The 22,400-nt window shown below is 43.2% G+C and overlaps 1 protein-coding gene and 1 long non-coding RNA gene across 8 annotated transcripts in view; one reads left to right on the top strand and one right to left on the bottom strand.

The window, feature by feature from the left end:
• LOC128417821 (uncharacterized) overlaps window positions 1-22,400 on the top strand; it is a 64,774-nt gene that overhangs the window by 33,558 nt on the left and 8,816 nt on the right. The gene's annotated exons all lie outside the window — the stretch shown is intronic.
• Window positions 18,034-22,400, bottom strand: part of SYT7 (synaptotagmin 7) — a 219,506-nt gene continuing 215,139 nt past the window's right edge. For all 7 annotated transcript variants that reach the window (XM_053396921.1, XM_053396912.1, XM_053396930.1 and 4 more), the window contains one exon: window positions 18,034-20,565. In XM_053396921.1, the coding sequence (XP_053252896.1) occupies window positions 20,461-20,565 (105 nt within the window). In that variant the 3' untranslated portion in view covers window positions 18,034-20,460. The remainder of the gene's footprint in view (window positions 20,566-22,400) is intronic.

Raw genomic sequence — 22,400 nt, 5'->3', positions numbered from 1 at the left:
AGTGAATGAATGAATGAATGAATGAATGAATGATGGCAGTTCGAGACTTAATGGCTAGCGTGCACTTGAGGCACTTAAAAATATTAAACCCTTTAACCCATGTACAGTTTTTGAAACCATTGTTGTTTACTGTCCCTGGCCACTCAAAGCCAAGTGAAATCAAAATGTTTTACACTGCTTTGAGAGGATGCTTGCTCAGACTCCCTTAAGTCTTCAGGGGTGTTCCACAGACAAAGGGCAACCACTAAGAACACCTCTCTGTGAGTGCTGTGAATGTTAAACTTGAGAGGGTGCTTCCAAATATTATTGGAGCTTACAATGAAGCAGAGGGATGGAGGCCGTTGGTTAGGTATGTTTGGCCCAGTTTGTTTAGGGCTTCATAAGTTCCAACACATTAACAGTGTGATCCTGCACATGCCTACCTGGAAATAAACCCCACTTGAATTCAGTGGAACTTACTCCCTGGAAAGTATATATAGGACTGCAGCCTAAATTTAGCCAGTAAGGCAGTAAAGAGCCAATGCTGATGGTCTATCATGGGTATTATATGCTTCTTGTGACCTTCAGAAAGTGAGAAATGATGTTTCGTACCAGTTGACATTTCTTTGCTACTTTTGAGGGGCTTACCACACAGCCACCTAACGTAGAAATTGTTAAGTATTAATTCTGAGCTGATCTTAAAAGAAAAGGCTGCAATAGAGCTTAAGGCAAGGATTCACTGCTGCAACTTGAGTGTCTAAATTTGGATAAATAAATCCAGGAGCACCTGAAGACAGTGAGCCTGATAGTACGGAGTGTGCTCAGAGTGTCAAATTCTGTCCAAGTCACATGATCCTCCAGTCTTTATTACGTCAATCATGCCTGGACATAATTACTATCATTTCACCTCTCACCCAGCTCCCTAAATTGAAGAAATTAAAAAGATAGAACTTGTATGCCATCTTTCCAAGAAATGCCCAGGGTGGTGAACTAAACCCAACTTTGCTCATCAGGCAAAAACTGTTCAGCCCGGGCAGCAGGTATTCTTGGCAGGGTGTATGTCAGAGCTGGATTATTCAGAGAGCTGGATTGAGAGCTGGGGTGACATGGTAGCCAGAGAGCCTGAGCTAGGAATTGGGTGAAATCACTAGGTGGCCAGAGGCAGGCAAGCTACGTTCTCTCAGCTTAATAACGGGGGGGGGGGGGATAATAGCACTACCCCGATTTTTCAAGGCCATAATAAAAATTACATCATGATGATAATAATATAATAATGAATATATTTATTGTTTATTCCCCCAATGCACAAAGTGCTTACAATAGTGATAAAGAATAATAAAGCACATGTAAATAAAAATAATGCATGACAAGTGCTTTTAACATTTTGACAGTGCTATATCCATTTTAATTGATGCAGTTACTATTCCTTTAATGACCTTGAGAGCCTCTTCAGCCTTGCTGTGCAGCAGCAAGTAGAGGCAATTTCAAAGGCTCCCCAAAAGTGCTCCAGCGTGGACTCGCATTTCATGTTGCGGAATAACATTGCTTTGGTTACAAACAAAGCTATTGTTTTATATTGCCTTGGGATCTGGAGTTCTTTGTTTGGGATGGAGGTACCACTGAGTCTTTGTGAGAAGCTGTGGCCAAACAATGTTGTGAGCGACTAGAGAAATGTTTTCATTTTAAATTAGTTGGTTTGGGCATTTTAGGGAAGATTTATTCCTGAACTGTTTTTCCAGGCTCATTCTTTCACAGAGGCATTTTCTTTGTATCCAGAAATATTAATGCAGCTGCTAGAGATTACTCAATCCCTCCTGCTAACTGCAAAATACTGGTTCCCATTGCTTGATGCCTTGCAGGTACTGAAGTGCTTTTTATTCTGTGGGAATACTGGGAATTGCAGAATTCACAGGGCCTTGAACTCTCAAGTTCATGTTATCTGTGCCTAGCATTCAAGAGTTATTAAGCCAGAAATGGGGCAGTCAAGCCCTCCCCCGACTCTGTTAGAAGTTTGTGTAATTTTATTTTTTTTAAATCAGTGGGAGAATGCTAAAATAACACTTCCTGGCTTTTGCATCCCTAGGTTCACTTTATTTTTAGATCTCCCACTCTCGCCCTTCCTCTTCCTTCTCTTCTTCCTCTCCCCAGTATTTTTCATAGTTTTGGGGTGCTTTTTTCCTCCACCCCCAAGCTTAAAGAACCTTTCAGAATCATGCACATTCCAGCTGGTGAGGCAATGGAATGAAAAGCACATATTGGGAAGCTTATTATAAATTCTGAAGTTGGCAGCACTTCTGCTGTGTTTATTCAGTAGAATTCGCACTTGGTTGTGGCTCTTTGAGAGTCCCGGGTTTTGATCTTTGTTGTCTTGACACGGCATTGTTTTGGCAGCACAGATCTTTTCCTCTAGCTTGTGTGAACCTTTGGAATGCACTGTACTGGATGTTAACGTGACTAAGTAGCTCATGTAGAAGTCTGTAGGAATCCATGTTGGAGTCTCCGCATCTCATTCCAGGATGACTCACTTTTGCTGTCATTATGCCCACCCTTTTTTCTCTCTCTTTCAGCAATATTATCTCTTTTTTCCCCTAATCCCCTATCTTGTCCCTACTTCTACTAAATTCTGTCATGATGTACAAAGATTGTTACACCTTCATGATCCTGCATGACTAGGTGTTGTACTGCACAGAGTGGCCTCCTCAGCATATTCTTTGTCTCAGAGCTGGGCCATCCAGCCACTGTCAAAAGTATTGCTATTTTTCCTCTGGCTTTCCCTTGTGCTCTTGTACCCCTGCTCTGTACTGTGTCCAACTGAGCCATGTTTTCCCTGTCCTTACAGGGTTGTACCCATGACTTTTCCCCCCAGCCGGAACTCGCCAGAACTTAGTTCCGGCACCTCTCAGGTTGGCGCCATTGCCATTCTAATAGAACAAGGGAGGCGTTCATGGTGAGCTCCAGCGCTTCTTTTTCTAGAAAAATAGTACTGGGTCTACCCCTCTTCCCATTCTGTTTTGTGTAGAAATACCTCAGGGGGAGCCATGAAGATATGACACCTCAGCTATGCATGCTCACTAAAGGTCAGGCTTTATAATTATGTTTAAGACTCTTACAGTGACAAGGTATGTGTGCTTAGGTATAGTTGAGAGTGTGCTCCATACAAAACCCAAAGAGATAGAGTATGTGTTACAGTGTGGGGCATAACTGTCTCTTGCAACTTTTGACAGCTATGTTGTTTTCTTTCTGAGTGAAACTGGGGGCCATTTTCCCCACTCCTTGTTCAAAAATGGATAGGGCTGCCATGGGTCCCATAGAATTGCTTTGATGGCTAGAGCTGGCCTCTCTTCTACCACGTGATCATCCTTTGTACTTATGATCCTAATTCTGAGATGAACGTAAAGGGTATGCATTTTACCTCATGAACTTGTTTTTTAAAAACACATGCAGCAGAAGACTGAAGTCTAGATAGACCAGCAGGCTTTGTTCCAAGATAACTGATCATGTACCCAAGCCCAAAAGGAACTCTGATTAGTTAGATCATAGATAGCTTTGCTACTGTCAGATTGAGGGATTCAGATCTTACCAATCTTAAACTAGTTGTGTATCTGAACATCTTGAACCATCAGCGCTGGCTTTATTGTAAATAATAATAATAATAATAATGAAACAGGGAAATGTTCTTTGATCACTGGCATGATATGCTTTGTATCTTGTTTTAGTATCAATGCATCTGTTTCCATCTGTGCTTTCTGACTGTGCTCCCAAGGCTACCATGTGGAAAGGAAGTCTTTGAGAAAAAGCATGGTTTGGAAGGGCTCTGGGTAAACAAGACTACCAAGATGATGGAAAGAGAGGAAGGTATACTCCTCCTTTCAAGAAAACCCATTTTTTAGGAGGGGGAAATTGGCAATGTAAAGTGAATTGAGTATTTTAAGCTATGCTAAATGTAATATAATGATACAAAATGACCATGATGGCTCTTTGCAAGGAAGGAATATAAACAGGAACATCTTTCAGATGCCACAGCTCTGTTGAAGTCAGTGGACCATCTGTGCCCAGCTATCAGAGAAAGGCGCGTAAGCCTCTTGCAGTTCTGTTTCAAAGGCTCATCTAACTTGGAGGTTAAAAGTAGAGGCATCCTTTCTTTTATCTGGAGGTGACATTGGGTAGTTGGTTTAGGATGTATTGCCATAGTGATCCACAAATGTCTACATTAAGCTTCATAAGATTTCGGCAATATCCTGAATTGATTCACTGTCTCATTTAGCCAGAATTGTCTGTTCTTGCCTTTTTTTTTTTTTTCCTCTCTCCTGTTTCTCAAGCAGACAACTTTCCCAGCCAAGCTGGAGTTGGGCAAAATGGAGATGAGCAATTGAGCATTGTTACATGTTGTGGTGTGATAGTTTGCATCACCCCTCCTGCACCCGATTTTCCTGCTATAATCACTGGTCAAACACATTCAAAAAGTCAGGTTTCCCTGTAGAAAAATACTCTTGCTTCTTCAGGGAAGGTATGCAGACGCTTTAGCTCACAGTCAACATGGATCTTATTTTTCCATGTGGACTTTTTTACACATTTGCCCACACAAGAGTGCTTTCATTTGAACTTGTACCTCAATGTTTTACCATCCATACTGCTGCAAGGTGCTTTCACACTGTGTTTTTGTCCCCTTTCCTCTCCCTGAGTTTCAGAGACCTGAGGTCCATTGTGGTGTTTGTTTGCCTATGCACATGGCCATTTTTTGCAGGGGGCGGAATACAAGTTTTCAATAAATCAGACTTGCACAAAACAATGGATTAACACTTTTTAAAAAATAATGTAGGTGTATTGTGGCTGGCCCTACCAGCAACCCACTGAGGAGCATCTCACCAATGGAAATAATAGGTGGCACCCAGGAAAACATCACCGCGCTCGCGCTCGTGCTCTCTCCCTCTCGCTCTCCCTCCCTCTCCCTCCACACAGTCCAGTTCATCCACATTTGAGTGATGCGATTTTATGTTGGAACTTTCTTTTCCTTTGATCTTTCAGGAAAATCTGAATCAAGCAGGTCAAAGTGCAGGCTATTAGTTGGATGAGTACAATACTGTGTGGACAACATGAACATGGTGTGTGCACACAGCCTTACAGTTTAGATTTTTCATATCAGGTGTATCAGTAGTTACAACCTGGAGACTTCAAGAGAGATTTTACAAGCAAAAAGGAGATATCTTTCAAAGACTTACATTCCAAAAGGAGAGCCTTAAGGAACTTTTTGTCAAAGTATACAGTCATAGGTTCACCACAGTTACATTAACACATCTGTGACTGCTAAGTCTTTCATATTTCTCAGTCTTATTCCAGCTAATCATCCACTTCATTGATGCAAAATGGTGGGCAAAGGAGTCTGTTCCATAGACTGCAATTGAGAAGGGTCAGTCATCATAGTGACCCCTCCAGTGGCAGGACTGTTATTTCAGATTCACCATTCTAGCCGGTGCCATAGGACTTCTTTAAAGCCCATGTAAAGCAGTCTTCTTCTGAGTTGGGTCACTGCTTCATCCAGCAGTGTCTTACTCAAAGTGGTTTTGGCTCTTCCAGATCTCAAGTAGTTGTGTTTCTCAGCCCCACTACCTTAAATCCTTTTAACTGGCAATGCCAAGGATTGAATCTGTGACATGCTGTCACCGAAATGTGAGCATTATTCCTTACTTTTGAGGATTATACCAACCGTATTCTGCTCTTATGAGCAATGTGCAGAGGTAATAAGCTGTTAGTGAACGTAAATGTGATAGGCTAGATGGAAAAGGAGGACATTTCCTGCCATGCATTGCAACATTTTCATGGTTTTATCTACACACGTATTCTTTCATACAAGAAAAAAAAAATGACATTGGCTTTTAGACCTATGGTGCTATCATAGGGTTAATTTTCCCCAACCTTAATGATTCCCTTTAAAATAAAAAAGCAAGATTGCAAGGAAACTGCTGTACAATAAAAGTAAACAGATATCTTCTGTTATTGGCAGGTACATGCTGATATTTTCAGTTCATATCTGCAGAGTTTCAGGAATCCAGGTTTTAAAATAAGCATGGAGGGGGGGAAATCTATCTATATGAACATAATGAGACCCCTGGAGATATTCAGCTGGAATATGAACTATTGGTTTCATATTCTCAAGCATTCTTAATGCAAGCTATAAGTCAAATCTTGTTGCCATCAGGATGCTGTTTCACTTCACCTGTGATTAAGTAACCAGTCTGCCCAACTCTGGCTGGATTAAGAGAGAAATATTTTAGACAATTCCTTTCCTCCTTGGTCCTTTCTGCTCTGAAGCATGTGGTCAGTTGGCAAACTTGCTGGCACCAACTCCTTTTGTTGCCTCTTTCCCCCTTGCCCACTCTCCTGGATCTGGCCTGCAATTCTGCTGAGAAATACTCTCGGACCCTGCAGTCAGCACCTCCAAATTCGGCACCTGAATCCATATTTACATAAAGTTTCCTGCAACACAATCCTACACATTTCCCCAGAAGCAAAGCCTACTGAGTGCATTAAGGCTCACTCCCAGATAAGGGAGCATAGTATTGCAGCCTTACCTACCTACTCTGAATGCTTTTCTTTCGGGGACACCACCCCATCTTCTATTGTCAGCTTCTGCTAAAGGAGAATAGGCAAGGTAAATGCAAGCTAGTTGCAACAGGCATATGGGGTTAGAGATACTGAGGGAGGCATAGGAAAGGAAAGGAAGTTCTCTAAATAAATGGCACCTATCCACCCAATGGAAGCCCCCGTGCCCCTTTCTCTCTAGGGCTCTTTCCTTTGCTCATGGAGGCACAGTAAGTTTTCATTCACCTGTGCTTTGTTAGAAGACTCTCCTGATATTTTACCTTTCTCATAGAAGCTGTCGGAGCAGATTAATTTTGGCTTAACATGTGCTGCACAGATGTCATAATAAAGCATAATTACCTTGTCATCCTCTTCACTGGCTTTTCATCTATCAACAATAGCTGTACTTCTCTTCTTCCTAACACATTGTTCTATATATTCCACCTGTGCTCCATAAAGCACATGGCTTTGGGTCACATTTCTGGGTGATTAACCACATGTTGAGTCTGCTTAAAACAACTGCATTGTTTTAAAGACCACCCCTTAGGAAATGCTCGTCTGTTCTTGACACCACAACACATTCTTGTGTCTTGTGCTAATGACGCTAAAGGGGGAGGGCATTTTTCTTGGAAGATCCTGTCATTTCAATCTGCTCCTCTTGTCCGCAACTGAAGGATCACCGCAGCAAGAGCTTAAATCGGAGAAGGCCCCATCGTCAGCCAAAAGCTTGAGAAGCTTTCATGAGTAAAGTTCAGTTCAGTTACATGTTTGAGAGCGAAGTTTACTTTGCAAATATTTAGTATGTGTATGTTTGTGTGAGGTGCGAGTGGGGTTTGCAATGCAGGTGAGTGACAGGAAGGGGAAAGGAATAGTTCTGTCAAGTAAGGAGAGACTGTGCAGTTTGAGCTTGAATTGGTCACCCCATTTCCCCTAACATGCATGCCCAGAAGCAGAACTGTTTTGCTCCTGTGGCAACATTCCTTTTGTGTTCTGAAGGATCTGGTCACCCAAACACTTCTGGCTGGGCTGTGATAATCAAATAACCAGCCCCTAGAGTAGATCTGTTCTGCAGAAGTTGCAAAGTCCACAGCTGCTGACTACCACTTGACTAAGATGGCTATGGAAATTGTATGAGTGTGAGACTGAATGTGGAAAAGCCCCAGTTTTACCCAGGAATTGCCTTCTAATCCACCCTTAATTTTTAACCAACAGGTCAGTTGGGGCTGGAGATGCACAAATCTTTAACTTTGGTTTCTCTCAGTTTCTCATTTTCCCGATCTTAAATTGTGTTCTTCCTATTTCTGCAGCAATTTATGATTTTTGTTTTTTTTTTAAAAAGCAAGCAAGAAAATCTATCAGCATTGTAATGTGAATTTCTCCTAATATATATGTTTTTGTACCCATTGGTTGGGAAACTGCAGTGCAAAATTAGGAGATTCAAGTATTAACTTAAGAAGGGTGAATTAGGTTATCATTAAAATGCAAACAAATTTCTCCCCCATCCCTAGTTCTGTCTATGGATGCTTGAGAAATGAATTATTTCTGAAATCTGATATGAACTGACTTGAGCCACGCCTCCTAGACTAATCTGCAGATTGGACTGTAGAACTTCTTTGGAATTGTGCACTTCAGCAAATTTTGTGATGGAATCCTCAGCAAAATTATTTAAAAATACGTTTCATATATTAAGAATACATTTAATGCATGGGCAAAGCAGAGGGTAGGGAAGGGAGAACAGAAGACAGAGAATCCACTTTTTCTTGGGTCGTGCTGGGCTCCTACTGGAAAAGTGGACAGTAGTGATAGGGCATTCTTCCCTCCTTTTTTGTATGGATTTTGGAAGCTATTTTTAAGTTTCACAGCATGGATTCAAATGAGAGAATAATAAACTAAACCATTGCCAGTTCCAGGGCTGGCTTATTCTATCCGCTGTGACTGAAACACCTCCTTTCCCCCGCTCTGATGTTGGTGCCCCCAAAAGTTGTAGACCCAGCCATAGATCACAGATCTGAGGCAGCTTATGAGGTTGGATCTCCCTCTCCAGGGATGGATTTCTGTATTTGTTCACTTAAGAGGGAGATAATCCAGATTGTGGCAGCTAGACTGGTGACTGGGAGTGGCCTCCGGTCCTGAAAGACTTACATTGGCTCCCAGTACGTTTCCGAGCACAATTCAAAGTGTTGGTGCTGACCTTTAAAGCCCTAAACGGCCTCGGCCCAGTATACCTGAAGGAGCATCTCCACCTCCATCATTCAGCCCGGACACTGAGGTCCAGCTCCGAGGGTCTTCTGGCGGTTCCCTCACTGCGAGAAGTGAAGCTACAGGGAACCATGCAGAGGACCTTCTTGATAGTGGTGCCCACCCTGTGGAACGCCCTCCCATCAGATGTCAAGGAAATCTGACTTTTAGAAAAAATCTGAAGGCAGCCCTGTTTAGGGAAGTTTTTAATGTTTGATGTTTTATTGTGTTTTTAATATTATGTTGAGAGCTGCCCAGAGTGGCTGGGGAAACCCAGCCAGATGGGCGGGGTATAAATAATAAATAATACTGTAATAATAATTATAATATCCCCACCCCACTGTATTGCCCCTGAGATCCTCCCAAGGACCACATTTCAGCCTTAAATATGTTTAGAAATATGAATTTTAAGGCATATCGGTTTAGAGAATGTGAGAAAAAACATCTGAAAGTATTTAAAAGGTGATTAAAAACAAAAAAACCACCCACCCATAGATTAATGCAGAAATGGGATTGACTGGATTTATGAATGAAAGTGACAGGAACTCGAAACAGACAGATCCATCCATCCCTAGTTCTGGCAAGGAACAAAATCCCCTGAATTACAGGTCATCATTGTGAAAGGACAAGTACATTTCCCCCCCACTCTAAGAGGGAGAGCCAGTTTCTCTATGTATACCAAGAAGCTTGTTTCAGCCTCTACAGCTGCAGACTTTCTGCAAGGGCTTGTTGCTCTTAAGCAAGATATTCTGGATGAGTGTTCCAGTGCCGGCAGGAGGGTTGGGGGTCAGGTCAAGGGAACACCCAGCCACAAATGTTTTTATATTTATTTTATTGGATGTTCACAATGGTCTTGGGTGTGCAGGCTGTTAGAATTGTGCCTTCTTTGGGAATATCCAATAGAGGCTTATGACACATGTGGAACTACCTAGCAACCGCAATAGCAATGAGTGTGTTGCCCACCTAACCTTCTGGAAACCATTAGGATGGTATTCTTCTCCCCCACTCCCTTTTTAATGACAGAAAGAGAAAGCCAAGTGTTGTCTTATTTTACTATCCTTTATTATTTAGACCAGGAGGCCTCCTCTACAAAACAAGGGGCCTGGTTCTCCAAAAATATGGTTCTGCAAAGAAAACGTTCCTACCTCGTAGACATCAGTGATGATGAAATCACACTGGCTTAGTAGTAATAGTAGTAGTAGCAGCAGTAGTAATATTTTTCCCATCCTTTTTTGGTGTGTTTTATCAGGTTTTATTATAAAATATGTCTGCTCCATGAGTTTTAAACATCTCCAAACACAATAGGAAGGAGGTGGCAGCTGAGTCTAGCTGGACTGCCACCTTCACTGCTAGGAAAGAAGTTGTCTACAGTGTAGTCATATATTTTTTTTCACCTTTTTTCTGTTTGCACACACTATGTTAGATGGTTATCATCACATGAAGAAGAGATACCTGAACAAGATACAGCTAAGAGCTCTAGAATTAAAAATGAATACACAACTCTCCAAATTCCAATTGTACAAAAGAAACCGCTTCTGGTTTGGGGGAGTGGTGGTAGGCGAGGGGGAGGAAATACTTCACAGGGAGGCTGGCTGGAGCAGTGGCTCAGTTTGCCAATGGTGGTAATAATGCTTTGCGTGTCAGTAGTAGCACCTCTAATCAAAGGCTATCCTAGCATTAGGGGATCAGTCTGAACTACCGGTACCTTTACACAGACTGATGAATTTTCTGCCCCATGACATCAACGGAGACATCTTGTGCAATGCCGCTTTATTTAACACGTTCAAGGCCCTGATTTTGAAAGCCTCACACCATCCCCTTGTGAGGTAGGGAAGCATTATTATCACCATCGTACAGTAGGTGGGCAAACTGAGGCCATGAGAAGTTTGCGTACTAACCCAGAAAGTTGCTCCATGACAGAGATAGAAAGAGAATCCAACCATCCCGGTGCTTTGTGTATTTATCTGTATCTCTACACACAAACACACATTGCTTCCCGTCAATTTGTATGGCTCCAGTTCTCTACCAATCCACTCACCAAGCCACCCCGGTTGTCAGCCAATCAGTGCCACCATTGCTGTCGGCCAGCAATGTGAAACGAGGTTGCTTCTGTTTCCTGTCATGTGCTACCAGGTTTATCAATCTTGAACTTGTCTGTTTTTTAAAAAAGTGAAGCTAAGAATGTTTTATGGTGATTAATTGGATTTGACAAGATTGTCCGGCACTTGAGATGACTTCCTTCACTGGCGAGCTCTTTTGCATAAAACGTGCACCTATCATCAGCCTGAAGTCTCATCGGCTATCTACTGAGGGCAGAATTGAAGAGCAAGAAGTAACTCTGATGCCATTGCAGCCATTCATTCCCGCCAGATCCACATGAACCTTGAAAGTGAAGCTGCACAATTCATGGAATGCAGGTATGTTGACAAAAAAAGGACCCTCTCCATTTGCTGATGAGATGCCACAATGTTCCTGGTTTTTCTCTGCTTTCCACCCACCAATGATGTGAAGGCTTAGTCAAATGCACACAATGACATCCTAACACAGAGTAAGTACATGATACTGAATGCTACTGGGGAGAGGAGAATGGTGCATGTAGGTTTTTGTTCTACTTTGAGGCTGATGTAGAAATGAACAGGTGCCAGACTTCAAAGGTCACTCTTGCTCTTTAATCCAAGAAGCTCACCTCACCTCATGATCATTAACAAACAAAACAAGAACAATAGTAAGAAAGGACCCTGCGATGCCAACTTTATTGTCTCTTGTTTTGTATATGAAAGTTAATAAGCTTGTGGAGTTCTGGTAACTTCCTGGTGTTTACCTTGCAAGCATGAGGTAAAACTAGAAAGGTATCTGGTGGCTCCGCGGCTTTCCCATTCTGGCTTGTGTTTGGATAGGAGGGAATATAATTTCACTGTAAACTTCAATGTTAGGCTGGGGGCAGAGGCGAAAACAGGATATTGGCACAGGTGCTCAGTACAAGGCTAAAATCTCTTTTCAAAATAATTCTAGTCTGCTAATCATAAAAAGCATCATAGGAGTTTATGGAAGTAAAAGCATCAGTCAGCGCCACCAAAGTAGTACAATCAAAGCCAATATAAAATCTGGCTTGTAGAGTAGGTGGGTGGGAAGCTTCTCCCAGTATAAAATTATTTGGTTTCTGTGTGATAGGCATAATGACAATTTGGGAGAAGCCAGTGTTACTAGAAAACTGGACTCTTGCATCAAAATGGGGAACTATTATATATGTCCTTTCAGATCCGTCACTGCTTATATCAGGCCTGTGCTGCCTGAGATCCAGCAGGCCAAATACCAGCAATGGATGCCACACCAGATGCACCATACATCTCCTGGCTGCTTGGGACTGTAAAAGCAAAGTCAAGAGTTGGTCAGTGGGTTATCTGACACGTCACCTTCAAGGCTACTAAGCTGTGTTCTGCTTGGCAAGTTAAAAGTTGTGCACATCTAATATAGAATTTCTTTCAACCCGTTTTTCAAGAACGAGGAGTGAATTTCTCAGGATTACTCAGCTGCCTAAAATGCCAAGTAAGCTTTTGCTGATATGGAAAGCCAGTCATCCATCCATCTTATCTGCTATTATGGTCATTGTGTGACTCTCTCCCCCATTAATAAAACACTTGCCACCCATAATTGTCAGTGTCCTGTTTCCGCTGCTGCTTATACTTTCCAGTGATAATCACAGTGCAGAATCTGTAGTGTCACCAAGGATCTGTAATGTCATGACGAACTAGATAATGACGCTTGTGAGCTTCTCGTGATGTGGAAGATCCAAATTCAGTTTGTTGTGATTTATACAGCCCTGCAATTTGTGACTATTTGGGGCAAACCAAGTGTACATGAAAACACCAGCAACTCCCAACTGCTTTGTGAATTTTAGGCTGGGACAGAGGAGGATTTTGTTCCCGATAAAAGCACTTTAGCGCTTCAATCCAAGAAAGCAAATAATGGTTTGTGATTTTGATGGCCTTTTTCTCACACTTAATAACAAAACACAAAAACTGATGCCCTTTTGTGGATCACCTGTTAAAACCTTTACAAAAGATGGCATCAAAATTAAATTGGGCACAATTCACTAACAGAAGTCATTAATAAATAATAAACATTATTATTAATAAATAGCTTGATGGACTTAACGATTATTTTACTGAAGACTTATTAGGAAGCAGCTGAGAAAAAGGTTCTCACATTGTCTTGGAACAGAGAGCTGATAAAATACTGAAATAGGATGTCATGTATTTCCCAGTTTGCTTTGGCATTAAAAACCCCATTGTTTCTGATATCCCACTATTATTATTATTATTTTTGCATCTGATTGGCTGACAGCTGTACAAGAGGGGGCACAAAAATAAAAAAGCAGGCCCCTCTCATTTCAATACAATTTGGTTTTATTTCTCCATTAAGACATTACCTATTAAACAAACGTCAATTGCTAAATCATGTCTCACTCTCTCTCCTTCTGCCCTCTTCCTCAACAATGGGATAATAAAGAAACATATAAAAACCTCCTTGGGGCTCTCTGATTTTTAAAAAGCCTGCCCAGCTGAGTGGATGCCAAGAAATGCCATGAGGGGAAAAGAAGAAGAAAGAAAGCCAAACCCCAACTCATTTTCTATAAGAGCCCTGATTTTTCCCAAACTTTCCCCCAACTAACTGGGGTTTTTCTCCTATTCCTGCAAGCCTCCTTTATTTTCAGCAGTGTATTGTTACATGTATAAAAATGTGCCTACCAGAAATATCATTTAGGCATCTGTACATCATATAGAAAAAAAATACTGTAACACACTGACTAACTCAACAAAATAAAACACCCTTAAAATCCACCCCCCCCACTATTATACATATTATGACAGTCAACCTGCTCAAGGATAGCCTGAGAGAACAGACCCACTGGTTAACTGCTTGGAGGAAGAAGCTGAATGCCCTATTTTATTTGATTTTAAGTGCTGGAAGTTTGGCTCACACTCCACAGGATTAATGACCCAGGACAGAAGGAAGGTATTGAATGCCCTATTTGAGTTTTCCTCTGTACAATGGCCTGGCTGGGCGAGTACAAAGCTCTGGAGGAGAAAGGAGCTTTCACAATCTATCCACTGGTGGACAGATCCCTCCTATTCGACTCAAGTAGTATTCAGTGGCAATGTGCTGTTGAAAAAGATGGCTGCATAAAAGGAAAGAGCTTCAACTAAGCAGGGTTGTGAAGTTCATTATCTGGAGGGCTCATGGCAAGGGAAGAGCTCGTGAAGACTTTTCAGTAGGACTGTGAAGAAGGTCAGAAGAGGAGGGGAAATTGGTAAGTCAGTCTGTAGCATAACAGGTGAGGATCTGAGCAATTGGAGGAGACTGAAAGAAGGTGGGCAGAGTGTGTGGGTTGGATTCAAGCCCCTACTCAAAGTAGACCCATTGAACTCAATAAGCCCATGTTATCCTTGTCTCTTAACATCAGTAGGCCTATTCTGCACAGGACCAGCATTGAATACCATGCCAGGCGCATACAGGGCAATAGTGGGAAGCTGGGGTGTGTGAGAATTGATGTGAAGGGGCAGCAGAGCATGATAGGTTTTAGGAGGAGCAGATAAGTAGGACTGCTCAGGTGGATTTGCCTGGAAAGAGGTTGGAGGCATGGACAGCTCCTCATCCCAGTTTTCCAACCAAATATTAGTATGCAAGTGCTACTCATGTCACTGCAATTTTGCATAAAATCCACATTTGGGGGCCTGGCTTATGCCACAGCTGCTATTCCATAGCTTGGGAACCCCAAGAATCCTGCTATCCATTTGCCCACCTTTGTCAGCATTTTCTAGGGGTCCTGCCAATCTAAATGGCCTCTATCCACTCCACTGCCTTTCTACTACCATCCAGTAATCAAGTGGAAAATGCACAATTTAGTTTTGGTGGCAAAATAGTCCAGAGCTCCTGACAGTATCAGTCATCCTGAAACATTCCTGTCACTTTGCATATAAGAGTGTTGCGCTGGCTGTTAAACGAGCAGTCAATTGGGTCTTTCATGACTCAAGTTGAGCCAGTGATAGCCCAGTGATGCAGTGTTAATAGAACATGAGTGCCACCTAGTGGGTACTTTTAAGCATGCTTGCATCTTCCTGGCTTTTATTTCTCATCTGCCATGGTACTTGGAGCAGAAGGCTTTACATTATGATTGCTGTCGGTGACAGTCAGCCTCATATATATCATTTCAAGGCTTAGGAGTTCATATCAGATGGGCAATTTTGTAGACTGGGAAACTTCAGCCACCCAACAATCTCTCATTGGATGGAATGATAGCTACCTTTGTGCTAAGCAAGGGGTAAGTGAAAGGCCTGTGACCTGGACAGCCACAGCAAAAAACGAAATAATGCTTGGCTGGTAAAGAGCCCACTTGGCCCTCACATTAGAAGCAAATAGGGTTGTATCCAGTGCTCATTCTATGCAGAGTAGCCCCACTGAAGTTAACTGGGCTTAAGTTAGCCATGGCCATTAATTTCAATTGGTCTATTCTGAGCAGAAATAACACTGGAAACAAGTCAAAATCCTCTGGAAGCAGCTGACAAAAATGACAAGGCCAGGGAAAGAAAAATATCATTAGGACTCTATCCCAGCAGCATTGATAGAACCTCTTGCATGCAGAGATGGCTTAAGAAATGTTGGCGCTAGGGGCAGAGAATCTAAATGTTACCACCCCTCGTAGTAAAAATACAGTACAGTGGTACCTCGGGTTACAAACCCTTCGGGTTACAAATGCTTCTGGTTACAAACTCTGCTAACCCGGAAGTAGTTGCTCCAGGTTGCGAACTTTGCCCCAGGATGAGAATGAAAATCGTGCGGTGGCGGCAGCAGGAGGCCCCATTAGCGAAAGCCAGCCTCAGGTTAAGAACGGTTTCGGGTTAAGAACGGACCTCCAGAATGAATTAAGTTCATAACCTGAGGTACCACTGTATTGTATTATATTGTATAGCACTTCATATAATAATAGAATAGAATTATATTAAACAACAGTTTCTCCCTGCCTTTAAGGACTGTGTCTTTCAAATAAGTTAATAGAAGTAATTTTGAGTCTAGCTGAACAGGATGTTTCAACATGCTTCTTATATTAGATATCATTTCCTGCTGGTATTGTTTTTGCTTCAGGGCAGTTCCACAAATAGTGAATTAAATATGCTGTAACTGAGCTGCATTTCCAACAGTCATCATTACTGGTATCATAAATTCTAGCTATTCTAAGTGGGGTTAAATGCCACATTGACCGTAATTCCTCTGAATTGCCTATATATTTCTAGGTGTCTCTTGAGATAGTTACCCCAATCACTGCTTCCCATAACACAATCTATCTTCTCCCATATGAGTAATCATTCGATATATATGAGGTCTTTTCATTTCCATATTCATTTTTCAAAGTTATCTGCCTAAATCTATAAATTCTCAGCTGATTGTTTAAGAAGAATGTGAAAATATCTATATCCACATGAATCCTGTTTTCCTTAAGCTGTCCCTCATTTCAGCAATGGGCTTTCACTTGATTGTAAGAGGTCAGAAAATGTCTCCGTTCCAGCTTTCTGTCAATTAGAGAACAGGTTCGTAATGCTATTTTTGTTAAAACTGTGGATGAAATAAAGTGGAGGCAGCTGGGGAGATTGATGGGCAAAGCAGTAGAGATAAAGGAACTCAGAAATGTTTCTTACTACTTTGATGTTCAAACTGAGAGAGAAGAAGATGGTTCTCCAGAACAGTCTGCCAACCAAGGGAGCTGAATGCACACCTTTTGAGCATTGGCATGGAAGTGTACCAAACATATCACACAAACCTGTGTTTGGCAGTATTGCCTATGCCTATGTACCCATGGAGAACAGGGACAAGTTAAGACTCCAGAGAGGAACAGGCAATTATGTTTGGATATGGTATTGGAGGCAGATATTACAAAGTGATGAACTTGAAATACTGGAAAGGTCAGCACAAGACATGCGGTTCATTTTGATGAGCACAGGAAAGCTGACAAGAGATAGATTTTTCTGAGGAGTCAGAGGAAGAAACACAAGCCCACAAGTACTTTCCTGAATTGATGTCCAGATCTGTTTTCTACTGTCACACCACTTAGCACAAATGATGAGCAGCAAGGAGAAGCAGAGGAGTAGAGTCCAAGCAGCAGCACTCCCACCGGGGAGGAGACTGATGATGAGATGCCTGCACTTAGTGATGAGGAAGATGATGTGACTCCAGAGACAGAGGTCAGGTGCTCATTGAGACCCAAGAAAGCTATTCCAACTCCACAACTGCCCTCCTTCACAAGTCGGCACCACCCCATGAAACCTTCCACCTGGGACGAGATGGAGCAGGTGGCAGCCGCTGAAGCCCGTCTATGGAAGGAAGGTGCATGGAAATGGATGCCCTGCACCAGAACCAAACCTGGACTTTAATCAAGATGCCTCCCAGGAAGAAGACAATTGCAAGCAAGTGGGTATGCAAGGTAAAGCAGGATACAGAATGGGAAGTTGAATGCTACAAAGCAAGACTTGTACCAAAGGTTACTCGCAAAAGTATGCAGAGGACTACAATGAGGTTTTTGCATCTGTAGTGAGATGCACCATTAGACTGCTTTTGAATGTAGCAGCTTCTAAACAAATGGAGGTGAAACATATTCAAACTGTCCATTTTCCTACGTTGGAAGACAGAGCTGTTTATGTTACATGACACGTCCTGCCCCCTTCGCAAGTACTGTATTTTTTGCTCTATAAGACTCACTTTTTCCCTCCCAAAAAGGGGAAATTTGTGTGTGTCTTATGGAGCGAATACAGGCTGCGCAGCTATCCCAGAAGCCAGAACAGCAAGAGGGATCGCTGCGCAGCGATCCCTCTTGCTGTTCTGGCTTCTGGGTTTCAGAATATTTTTTTCTTGTTTTCCTCCTCCAAAAACTAGGTGTGTCTTATGGTCTGGTGTGCCTTATAGAGCGAAAAATACAGTAGCTTGCTGCCTCTGGTATGGTGAAGGACACTGTCCAATCCCTGGTGCTGAATTAAGACTCAGCCGCGGCTAGAGGAAAGTCGAGGGATCTGAGTAACCCCAAAATGTGGATTTAATATTGTGTGAAAATGTTTTATTTTCTATTTTCTATTTTTTGTGTGGTTTATTCTTTTATACTTATGTGATGATAATGTTTAATTGTGAATATATATATATATGTATATATGTTTGTGTGTGTGTGTGTGTGTGTGTGTGTGTGTGTGTATGTTGAATGCAGGGAGCTGCCATCTTGTCCTATGCCTCAGGCAACAAACTGTCCTGCGCCAGCCCTGCACACAATCACCTAGGACACCTCAAAGCCAAAATGAATTGTCTTACAAGTGGTTTTTGCTCTGTCAAATAGCTTCTGCAAATATTGCAATATGTGTTCAGACTGAGGCTCCCTCTCCACAAAACCATCCTGCCTTATCTACCCTAGCATCATTTTCCCCTTGCAGCTTGAGCCTTGGAAATGGCAAATGGATTATATGAATGGTTTGTCACATTCACATCACTGCTCACCTCCTACGCACGGAAGGTCTGCAGCGTAGTGCAAGACTGACCTGCACGCTCATACTGAATCATGCAGATGACCCTCTTTGATGGCACATTCTAGCCTTTGGGGTGGGGAGAAGAAAAGCTGTGCAGAGTGCTTGTGAGAAGTGGCCTGGAGAACTGGCTTGACTTGCTTTTGGATTATTGCTTCTCCACAGGATGCAATGGGTTAGGACACCTGTCAATATAGTCAAAAGATTAGCCCAAAAGTGTTTCCCAAGTAACTGAAATAAAACATGTTGCCTTTAACACATTCAAAAATGGTTGTGCAGATTAATCCTTGTTCTCCGCTTGCAGGAAAAATGTGGGAAGACTGAGATAAAGATCTAGAGAAGCACTGGAATCAGACACAAATCTTTCTTGTCAGTGCCCCTTAGTCCCTGCTCTCACCTATGAAGCCTTGAGATGGTCTCTTTGCCATTTTGACCGAATGTCTAGGAGAGCTGACTTTTCCCTGGTACCCTATCAGGCAATGAAGAATAAAAAGCAGAGAAGAGATGAAACATTTCATCAAAGACAAATAGAAACCTAAGATTTAAGTTGGAGTTACTGCGTGCACAACCCAAGACTTTTAACTAGAGAGCTGGGTTGTTTTGCTATCATAAAGTCAATTCTTCAACGCCACTTCCGGGAAGTACTGATTTCGCTGAAAAATCACATCCTTCTACATCATGGGCACTAATCTTCTTGATGCAACCTATATTTGGGGTGAGTGAATTCAAATGAGAGAAGTCAGTTTCTATGCAAACTCTTTTAACATAGCTGCAGAAGGGTACAGAAAGTGGGTGGCTAATTAACTAGAAATTGCACAGGTGTGTGTTTGCTGGTTTCCAAGGGAAGGGCTGCAGACTGAGTGAAAACAAGCTTCGGAATCCAAGAGAAACTGTGGTGGGTTAGGGTGCATGTGGCTGGCTGAGGGGAGGAAAGAAAATGGGGAGGCATGATTAAAGTAGGATGGTTGCTTGGGGCCATGTGTGACAAGCACACTGGGATGTTGAGAGGGGTCAGTTTGAATGGCTCCTGCCCTGCCCCCCCCAAAAATATTCAGGACTGCTCAGCATGTCTCCTTTGCCTCTGCCAAACAAAAGGGGCAATTAAAAGTTAGGCTCTCCCTAATGTTACAACCACACACACTCTAGCTTGTGGTATGTGTTTCATGGCTTCCAGCATGGTTAAGAAAATGGCCTCCTTGCCTCTCTTTCCTCTCTCCTCTCAATCAAAAGCTCCAAAATCTGTTGCTCCCCTCCTTTTCCACATGGCATAAGCTTCCCCTCAATTCCTGCTGGGCAGTGAATCAAGCCCCTCAGAGAAACAAATTGTCTAGGGCTGAGCGAGAGAAAGAGAACACAAGTGACACACGAATGCCCTGCACGCATAGTTACAACACACAACACACACACACAGGGGGGCTAGGGGAGCTTCGTGGCTCCTCTCCCCTTTGCAGAGAGGCCTGGCTAGGAAAAGGTCTAGCCAGCATTATTATTTATATTATTCTTATTACTCTTACAAGTTTTATTGAATGATAACGAAACCACCTCATGGAAACAGAGCAAGTGATCTCCTTGCAGTGCCCCCTCTCAGGCCAGTGCAGCCGCTGGATGGGGTTAGCTTTCTTATGGCGGAGTAGGGTGCCATCCCAATGGGCTTTTGGCTGGAAGAACTCATAGGAAGTCTTGTATGGCAGTAGCGGACCCCTCTCCTCCCATTGTGCCATTGCTACACTGTGAATCCAAACAAATCAGTGCTGATGCCACCTTCAGCTGGAGGGCTGCTCTGCTCTGGTCTCTCTCTCTCTTTCTCTCTCTCTCGTTCTTTCTACATAAGGAGTCTGATGGAAAGGCTAAAGCAAGAGGTTGGGTATTAATGGTGCTCCTTGTGATGCTCTGTGCTGCTGAGCCAGCACATTGGGCACCGATACCACTTTCCCAGAGTTTAGTACATGTTTCAGGTTCGCTCCCTTAGCCTGTGGTCATTCCCAAGCTTTTCCCCCCTGGGGGAGACCAGGGTGCAGCCGTTGTGCATAAAGTAGTAGTGAGAGTGTGGCCAGTAAATGTTGACTTGGTGCACTGAAACCCAGAGCGAGTCCTCGGCTCCTGCCTCTCAGGCCTTCAGCTGGTGCCACTGTGCCACAGCCTGCCGGGGGTGTGAAATCATATCCTTCCAGTGCTTCACTTCGCCTGGGCCACTCTTCCATGACAGGTAGATCTAGGGGGGATGAGGAAACAAATCACACAGGTCAGAAAGCAGGAGGAGTGACCTTCGTTCAAGACTTGGCTCCAATGAATGGAAACCTCCTGGCTGCAACTCCTCCCTCAAATGCTGGTTCCTCTTGACCCTCTGGTCCTTTATCCCCCCCCCCTGTTTTTTGGTTTCCCCTCTGCCCTTTTAAAGCTTTACCAGTCACAACTTCCCCTACCTTCACTTCAACCCTCATTCTTCCCACACCCTCCACATTCCTCCCATGTCTGTCTTCCACATTTATCTTTGTTCAGCCTGCTCATTTACATCACATCCGATCCCTCCAACCTTAAGCGTTAAACTTGAGCAATCTTTTTTTTTTTTTAAATGTGTCTGTGGTCCATTCATATATAAATTGGGCATGTATGTCCATTTTTTTTTACATCATCAAGGATGTATAGGTAAGGAGACCTGAACCCAGCAAGCACCTAACCATCTCAAGATCTGTCACTGGAGCTCCTAGCCCAGCTCCAGTGTTGGAAGTAAGCCAGGTGGAGGGGAACGCGTCTGGGATGATGGACCGTGGGGAGGTAAGATTGGGAAGGTTTCAGCTGACATTAGCATTAGACCCTCACACATTGCTTTCTACATGAACAAACAGGGCTGCTCTTCCCACATTTTGCTTGGCCCTGTGTCCGACCTGGAGCTGTATATATTGGCATACAGGGGTTCCTAATGTAAAGGGGCACAATGCATGAAGAATGGAGGAGAGACAATGAAGAGCGCAGAAGTCACCCAGACCACATGGGCTGCGTGGAGGTTTACATTTATAGCTACCCAGCAAGGGCCGATTCACTCAGGCATTTCCCTAGATGTTTTTCTTTGTGTAATTGCTCTCAAGAGCCCTGTGATCATACTCAGCAGCAATTTCTATAATCACAGCTGCAGTTTCTTGGACCATCCATGATCATAGAAATTGCTTGCTTGTGTGCATTCGTACCATTTCACGCATTTCCTTTCTTTGGTGTGCAGAAACATATTTGGGTGTGTTTGCATGAAGGAAAGTGGGGGTGGGGTGGGGGGTGGGGGGTGGGATGCCTGTATAAATGGCCTCTGTGATTCTTTGATATGCAATATTTCAACAGGAGACTACATGCTCTATCACAGTATTGGTGGCTTGCCATGTATTTTGTGCTGGTGATGGTTGAGAAGGGTACACATCATCAGGGTGTTGCTGTGTATTTAAGGAACCTGGGGCACACGCCCATGAAGCAAACACGTGCATTCTGATGTAATTGTCTAGATATCTCTGGGCAAAGTAAGGTGGTAGGTAGCTAGGGATTCACCAACACTGTGCGCCCAGCAGCCCTATAAGCAAAGTTTAAAAGGAAGAATTCAATTTCAACAACAGGAGGGAAAGGGATAGAAGAGCAGAGGCTCATTGTGAAAGATACAGGCAGAGGTGGCCCTACCATGAGGCAGAGTGAGGCAGTTGCCTCAGGCAGCAGATACTGAGGGGCGGGGAGTGTGCCGCATGTCCTGCCCTGTGTTCAGGGGCAGTGGAAGGTGCTGTCCTTTAACCAGAGTCTGGTTGGCTTTTGTATATGAAATGGGGAGAGGTGCCATCTTGCATTTTGCCTTAGGCATCAAAATGTCTTGGGCTGGCTCTGAAGCCAGTGCTCCAGCCCCTACACATTACCCCCTTAGCACTGCTCTCTTTTCTCCACAGCTGTCACTATTGCTAGGAACAGGAGCTGCCTAAACAATCAGACGATCCCTCTAGACCTGGATTGCCACTGATCACTGCCGATGGTTCTCAGGCCTGCTACTTGGTAACCTTTCCATTACTGGTGCTACTAGAG

The sequence above is a fragment of the Podarcis raffonei genome, chromosome 1 (assembly GCF_027172205.1).
Source record: "Podarcis raffonei isolate rPodRaf1 chromosome 1, rPodRaf1.pri, whole genome shotgun sequence".
Lineage (NCBI taxonomy): Eukaryota > Metazoa > Chordata > Lepidosauria > Squamata > Lacertidae > Podarcis > Podarcis raffonei.
The sequence above is the reverse complement of the archived record's forward strand: the minus strand, read 5'-3'. Positions and strand labels throughout refer to the sequence as shown.